At 43.0% G+C, this 8439-nt stretch overlaps 1 protein-coding gene across 1 annotated transcript; it reads right to left on the reverse strand.

The window, feature by feature from the left end:
• Positions 1-4828: 4828 nt before the first annotated feature.
• On the reverse strand, positions 4829-8193 carry LOC308618728 (UDP-N-acetylglucosamine--peptide N-acetylglucosaminyltransferase 110 kDa subunit-like). Its single transcript, XM_081236932.1, has one exon. The coding sequence runs from the start codon at positions 8136-8138 to the stop codon at positions 4998-5000; it is 3141 nt and encodes a 1046-aa protein (XP_081093058.1). The 5' UTR covers positions 8139-8193; the 3' UTR covers positions 4829-4997.
• Between the last annotated feature and the right edge of the window lie 246 nt (positions 8194-8439).

The following is an 8439-nucleotide window of genomic DNA, read 5'->3' on the forward strand; positions in this document are numbered from 1 at the left end:
CCCAGGTTCGTCAGAATTATTCCATCGAGGTGGAGACCGCCGTCCACCTCCTGTTAACATGCATCTGTGGACACTTACCTCTCTCTGAGCTTCTATTTCGACAGCAACCATGGGACTCTGGACAGTGGGGGCCACATTTTTCGCCAACTGGCTGAGGAGAAGTGTGAGGGCGCCCAACGTCTCTTGAAAATGCAAAACCAGTGCTGCGGCCGCGCCCTCTTCCAGGATGCGTGGAAGCCTTCTCAAGGTGAGCGGGGTAAAACCCAGGAGGCTGTGGAAGCTGCCATTCTTAGGGAGAAGAATCTGAACCAGGCACTATCGGATCTGCGCGCCCTGGGTTCTAGCCGCGCAGACTCCCACCTCTGTGACTTCCTGGAGAGCCGCTTCCTGGAGGAGCAGGTGAAACTCATCAAGAAGATGGGCGACCACCTGACCAACCTCCGCAGGCTGGCTGGTCCGCAGGCTGTGCTGGGCGAGTATCTCTTCAAAAGGCTCACCCTCGAGCCAAACAGGAGTCTCTGAAGTCCAGCGGCCGCTGAGGAGCCCCTCTGGCGTCAAAGCTTCTGCCTGAAGCCCCGCTATGCAGCCACTAGGCAGCTTTGTAACCGCCCTGGAGCCCTCTCCCAAGCCTTGGACCGAATGGAAACAATAACGCTTTTTGCAGAAGAAAAAAAAAAAGCCTATTTGAAACACAAACAGAATAAAGAGAAAAAAAGAAATATAATATATATATATATATATATATATATATATATATATATATATATTCATGTTCTTTTAACATATGAATTGCCCCACTTTATCTGTGTGAAATAAGTTTGTTCCCGTTATTGGGCTGGTTCTCAAGCTTTGCTGCTCGTATTAATTACCTAAAGAGCTTTTAAGGAAAACATTGGTGTCTGGGTCCCAGCCCCAGAGATTTTGATTCAGTAGGTCTAGGGAGGAGCCTGGGCACATGGAGGTCTCAGAGTTCCCCAGGTGATTCTAATGTGCAGCAAATTTGTGAACCACCTTTTGGCTTCAATCCAGCTAGTGATCAGATATTAAATCTAAGACACATGGGCTAGTGCGTGAGCCCTGTTGCTAGGTGTATTCCATTTTCTTCCTCCTGGAAGATTCGTGCCAGGGAAAATGATTGATAGTTGTGTTACTTCTCTGAAATGGATTGAAATTTCCAATTAGCATGAACAGGGGAGTGTGAATGGGTGAATGCAATAAGGTGTATCATTTATGTATTTCCCTATGTGTATGGCTAGAAGCTTTTGCAAATGAGGTCTGCCCTACTTTTCATGCTAATGGTAATGCTTGTCCTCCTAATGCAGCTGTAAACTTTATAAGCCCATAGGTAGACAGCATCACAAAATATTTACCCCTCCCCACTGGCCCACTCTCAAGCTTCACTCCCCTTCCCCAACACACAAATGTACATCAATGCGCTTGAGACCAATATCAACATATTGACCTTCAATTCTTCTACTTTGCAGCTTCCCTCTTATCAGGAGGTGTCAGCATTTAGTGCAAGGACAAATGTTTGCCTCTTGGTGAGTAATGTAGACAATGCCTCCAAGAGACAAATAGCCCTTAGGGAGGGGGAAAAAGTCGTTCAAAAAGGTTGATGCCCAGAGGAGGCATTTTCAGTCATCTCAGCTTAGAGGTCAGATATCCAAAATAAAAAAGGTTAAAAAGAAGAAGAAGAAAGCAAGGAAGGAAAGAAGGAAACAATTTTCTTATCTCATAGTAATAAGGCAGTTTTCCTTAAAAAAAAAAAAGACTTAAGCCTTAAATTCTCTTTCCTAATCAAAATGTGCTTTTCCGTCTTTAGACTATTCCTCTTATATCCTGTATTATTCATGATGTTTAATTCTTGAAATAGCACATGGCTGAAAACAGAAGCTAACCTCTTGTCCACTATGAATTAAATCTTCTTTTCCTAGGACCCGTCTACAATGTACAATTTGGCGTTTGCCAACATAATGATTTTCTCTGAAATAAGGTACAGCATTTTGCCTTTTCAATATATAGTTATACAATATGTTGTTAACACAACATAGTTAATATAGTCAATATAGTCAGTACAACTATAACACACATGATATGCTGCCACTTTGGTGATTTTCTTCATCCATGTAATTCTGAAATTTGACAGTATAGTTTTCATATTCTAATGAGCTGAGTATTACCTTTGAAAGGATAGAAAAATAAAATAAATTCATAATATTCTTGTGTGGTTTGCCCCTTGGGTGGATTACCATAATGGGGGGATATTTGAGCCTTTCCCCAAGTCATTAAAAATCCTCCAGCAGCAGCCCCTTGTCCTCTCCAGGGAGTGGGGGGAAAGGATCTTTAATCATAATAATCCTGGGGGGAGAAATCTCGGAAATAAGACATCTGCTTCTGTGCCTTGTTGTTTTGCAGAATAGCAATGATTGCGTTAGCAGCTTCTGTTGCCATATGTGTACAATAAGTAAATGAACATAAAATTGAATGAACGCATAAAAGAAGGATAAGCCCACCCAGCTTAACAAATCCACTGTCTCACCTGCTGTGCCCTGAAACATGAAAGAAAGAATCACGGGATCATAAGGATTAATAAAATAACAGTCTCTGTTAACAATATTGACAGGAGGTATAAGGATAATTTGTCTGATGTGGGACCAACAGCTTAACTGCTTAATTCTTTTTTTTTTAAGGGCAACTCATTCATTTATTGTTTAAAGTTTGCAAGACAACATCTGAGTCTTTTAGCACAATTTAAATGTTTTACTTTTTTGATAAAGCAGAGAATGATAGAAAAAGCAATTAGTTTCCAGTAATACCTATATCTCTATTCAGAATTAAGTCTTCCACAGACATGTTACCTGGAAACAAAAGCCTGTTACAATAAGCAAATCTTCAACGGAGTGGCTACTTTTCAGGCCAGGGAAAGGTTCATCCCTATAGGAGGAGGATGTGCTATGTAAAATGGCTGCAAGGTCACAGCCTTGAGGGCGTTGGAAGTTTATTATCCTATTCCACATTAAGTAGTTTGGTGAACTTCAAACGTCCGTTCATCTGCAACCAAGCTGGCAACCTTTAACTGATATTTCAAGCAGGTAAGAAATAAATGAAAAGAAATCCCTACACTGATGTTCCTTGATTTACACTGTTAAATGGTTCATTAACATGTAATTCTGGCTAAGAATTACATTTGAGACTCCTTGCTCAGATTTTGGTTAACAGTACAAACCTTTCAGAAATTCAAGTTCTTATTCATCAATAATTTGCCAGCTAGGATACATTCAGGCATCAGCTGCAACTACAGAATAGGTGCACTGCCTCAGCGCTTGGGAAAGACATAATCTAGAACACTACTAGCAGGCAAAATATCTGTTAACTAGACAGCACATGTGCAGTACAGCAAGACAAAAACATATATTCATATGTTGGCTTGTTTAAGCCTCAAGCCCTTGATCCTTTGTTGAAATACAATAATTTCATTCCTATGGTTTTCAATACCAAAAACTCAACCTCCAGGAGGGATATAGTCTAATTTGTACTCCAAACCAAGTAGCAGTGCAGTTCGCTACTACTGAGGCTGAATCCATAAAGGCTTCAAGACCACGTCCGGAAGACAAGTTATTATATATAATACCCTAGAAGGTCTGAATCATAATTATCTTATACATAGCTGGTCCTTCAGAGCTTTTTACCTATAACATGTTTTTTGATGAAAGTTATTTATGTACTGGAGATAACTGTGACTTACTGATCAAATATTTGAATACTTACCTGGGATTTCATTTCTGCTGAAAGAAAAAGGAAGAACAGGACTCACCTAAAAAAAACCCCAAACTTTAGAAATGAAAGTAAAAATCTTATCACACACTATCACTTTTGGAAGCAGCATAGAGGGGCAGTCAACGGTAAAACACTGGTGAAATAGGTCAAAACTCTAGGTCAAAAATCCATTATTATTATCATCAGTGACAGTACCACAACTGTGCCCTTCATAATTCATAAGCACTCCTAAGAATCTGCATTTGGCACCAGATGATGTGTTTAAGAGAAACACTCTGGGAGGTTTTGAATCAGACTTGGTTTTTTGTTAGCCAAGTTACAGGAGAATTTTTAAAGTGGGGGGAAGGGAAGAAGGAAACGGACCAGAAAAAGGATTGAAGCCATCATCTACAAACCAACAAAGCACTGAGAGTTCCAAACGTTATGTCAGACACTAAAATGACCGATGTAGGCTCAAGTGGTTTATAAAACCTATAAAAAGACTACACCAGCAACGTCCCCATTTATCTGTAGAGTTCAGAAACTAAAACAAGGAATATTTTAGCTTAACACCTTATCTCAAGAGAATCATATACACTTCACATGAATAAAAATACCTGAAACCAAACATTTTTAAAGGCTCCAATAGGGCTTCCCTGGTGGTGCAGTGGTTGAGAATCCGCCTGCCGATGCAGGGGAAACGGGTTCGTGCCCCGGTCCGGGAAGATCCCACATGCCGCAGAGCAAGTAGGCACGTGAGGCATGGCAGCTGAGCCTGCACGTCCGGAGCCTGTGCTCCGCAACGGGAGAGGCCACGACAGTGAGAGGCCCGCATACCGCAAAAAAGAAAAAAAAAGAAAAGCTACAATACCCAAAACATAAAGAAAAAAATTTATTTAGAAGACTCAATCAATCTATGATAATCACAAAATGGCTGGACAATCTCTGTCTCCCTTCCACACTAACCATCCATCCCATGGAACAGCAAGGAAGGTCAGACATTCCAGCATTCTGCAACACCTGGCTGCTGCAAAATTCTATGGAGACTCCTTGTGGAACAGTAGTTTCCCATCTCTTGTGTCTCTCCCTATCATGATCATGCAGGAAGCAAGTCTGGCTGTGCTATTTCTTATCATTGTCTGTCACCCATCTGCAACATAATATTGAAAAAGTAGTTCCCTTTCCCCCAGAAGGTTGAGGCTCAGCTACAGGGGTAATTCTCCTGGGCACACAGTCATGATTTAGGCCGACTCAGTGACTTCAACAGGCTTAATCATGTGATCAGGTTTGTAGCCAGCTGCATAATGCTCCCACATCTGTAGATAGAGCCGCTCTAGCTCCATCGTGTATTGTTTGGTGTTGAACAGAGGGCTAGATGTTCTCTGCTTCCAGACTTTGCCACGAATTTTCTTCAGGTATTCGAGATCAGTTCCCAGTTTCACAGCTATCTCTTCATATTCTTGTCTATTTTTAGCAATCAGCTCAAGACAGCCTAAACAAGTGAGCTGGGAAGCTGCAACTCGGGAAGCAAGAGTCTCTCCTGGCATAGTCACCATGGGGGTCCCTGCCCAAAGGACATCCATCCCTGTGGTGTGTCCATTACAGAGGGGAGTGTCCAAGCAGACATCAGCCAGCTGGCCTCTCCGAACATGTTCCTCTTTAGGAGCAACAGGTGAGAAAATGATACGGTTCAGGGGAAGGCCCATATTTTGTGCGTACTGTTGAATATTAGCTTCTCCTGCTGCTGGAAAACGCAACAGCCACAGTACACTATTGGGAACACACTTCAGAATATTTGCCCACATCTGCAAAGTAGATGGGTCAATTTTGTATAACTGATTAAAGTTACAGTACACAATGGCATCTTCCGGTAACCCGTACTGAGAACGTGTGGTTACAATAATGGTACGGGGAACCTCCTCTCCAGTGGCAGCCTTATTGTTGATCAGGGTAGTTGCCAGTCCATTGCTAATACTGAATCCATTTATTGTTATCTGAATTTGTCCTCTGTTAATCATTTCAATAACTGCTTCTGAAACAGTATTCATAGGAATGACAGGCATATTAAGAGCGGTATTACTGCTGTCTGCGTTGTCTTCTCCATCAGGACATTTCATCTTGACTATTTGCACATCTGATAGACTATCAAGAAATGCTTGGAGGTCGATGCCATTCAGCACAATCCGATTGTCATAAATGTGCCCATTGGACTTAAAATCGATGATGGCTTTTTTCTTCAGGTGAGGGAACATATTAGCATGATCACCAATAAAGAAAGTATGGGGCATATAAGCCAGTTTCTCAGAATACTGCTCAGCAACTTCAGCAGGTGAAGTTTCCTGATCAGTGATGATATAATCCATGAAAAGCGCGCCACTAGTCCCAGGGTACCCCAGCCACATTGCCTGAATAGGAGCTGGCCTGAGAGCAAAGAGTTCATTTCGAGCACCCTTGGTATAACCATTCATATTTACAAGGATGTGTATACCATCTTGATGGATGCGATCAGCTGCTTTCCCATTGCATGGAATCTGAGAAAGATCAATGAAATGATTGGCTTCTGCCATCACCTTCACTCGGAAGTTTGTGCCATCATGTGGGCTCAGGGCATAACAGAATACCTCAAATTTATCAGGATTGTGCATGCCTGGAATAGACTGCATAAGATGAGAAGTAGGATGATTCCCAAAGTCAGAACTCACGTATCCTACACGCAGTCGACCATCACTGAGCTTCAAGTCTTTTGGATGTTCATACGGTGGTTTATGAAGGACACTTATATTATCCAAGCAGAGGTTCCCATGCCTCTCAGCAATAGCCTTCCTGAAGCCATGAGAAAGAGGATAGAGCATACTATGATGAGGCTGCACAGAAGGCAACCTCTCCTTCTCCAACTGGTCAGCCACAATGCTGACCAACTTCTTCATTCGCTCATCATAGTCTGTCCAATCACAGACAACCTGCAGGCAATAAGCCAAATTACAATAAGCGTCAGGAAAATCAGGTTGAAGCTTCAGAGCAGTGCGATAAGAAGCAATTGCTTCTGGAATATTCCCTGAATCCTTGTGAATGGAAGCCAGACTGTTGTGGGCACCCGCAAATGCAGGGTTGATCTGAATGGCACGAGTATAACACTGCAAGGCTCCCTGAACATCCTGCATCTCCGTTAGAGCGTTTCCCATATTACAGTAGGCCTCAGCAAAGGTAGGACTGATTCGAATAGCCTCCTTACAATGCATCAGAGTTTCCTGCAGTTTTCCCTGCTGCTGCAATACACTTGCTAAATTTGAATGGGCAATAGCAAACTCTGGGAAGATTTCTAATGCTTTACGATACAAGCGAACTGCCTCTTCAATGTTTCCCTGTTCTCCTTTGATATTGGCTAGGTTATTCAGAGAGTGTGCATGTGTGGGACACAGCCGGAGAGCTGTATTATAACAAGCTTCTGCTTCGGCAACACTGCCCTTCTCTTTGAGAGCATTGGCTAGGTTGCAGTAAGCATCAGGGAAATGTGGTTGCAATTCAATAGCTCGCCTGTAGGTGTCTATTGCCAGATCCATCAGGCCTTGCTCAAAGTATACACAAGCCAGGTTGCCATGTACCACTGCATGATTTGGACTCAAGCTTAGGGCACGAAGGTAAGCTGCCACAGCTCTGTCAAAAATCCGCGCCTCTTTGAAGACATTTCCTAAATTGATATAAGCATCCAGAAAATTGGGGTCAAGGGTGACAGCCTTTTCCAAGTGATGAATTGCAAGCCAAATCTCCCCTTGTGCATTGAAAACACAGCCAAGATTACTCCAAGCTACTGCAAAGTTCGGTTGCGTCTCAATTGCTTTCAAATAACATGCCTTGGCTTCTTCCAAGCCACCCAGGGAATTGAGCACGTTCCCCAGGTCACTGCAAACACAGTACAAATCAGGATTGTACTGAAGAGCAGAGACGTAAGCTTGTACTGCTCCTTCCATGTCGCCTGCTGCTACCAAAGCGGCTGCCAGGTTAATATAACCATTGATGAAATCTGGTTTGAGACGCAATGCATGCCGGTAATGCTCAATTGCTTCCTGCAACTGCCCTCTTTCCTTGTACACATTCCCCAAATTCGAATAGGCTTCTGCCAGGAGAGGGTTCTGTTTAATCGCCAGAGTACTAAAGTGGGCAGATCTGTCCAGCCTTCGACACTGGAAGTGTATAGATGAAAGTAATAAAAGTACACCAGTATTGTCTGGCTCTTGTCTCCAGAGCTGCGTGCAGTGTCTCTCAGCTGCCTCAAAATCTCCTGCCTGATATTCTCGATGTGCCAACTCAGCTAAACCTTGGAAGGAAATCATACGTTTCGTTGGTTCTGTGCTGTCGGCCACGTTGCCCACGGAAGACGCCATCTGGAGCTTCTGGAGAGAGTGAAAAAAGGGGGTAATTGAGTCCCGCTGCCACCACTACTGGTAAGAATGTTTCTAGAGGTAGCAAATACGAGGGCAGCCGCTGTACCACTGCTTCGGCAGGCTTAAGCAGCGGCAACAGTTACAGGCACCGAACCTTAGGAACTATGGTTGGCCATCTACCTCTCACGCTCTTGAAATCTTAATTCTTAACCCTGCCCTCTTCCACCATTTTTCTCCTAATCAGGGAATAAAAATTACCTATCCATTTGCCTTAGAAGAAATCAAAAGTCAGTAGTCCAAA

Source organism: Mesoplodon bidens, assembly GCF_964165515.1.
Source record: "Mesoplodon bidens genome assembly, chromosome: 6".
In the NCBI taxonomy this organism is placed as follows: domain Eukaryota; kingdom Metazoa; phylum Chordata; class Mammalia; order Artiodactyla; family Ziphiidae; genus Mesoplodon; species Mesoplodon bidens.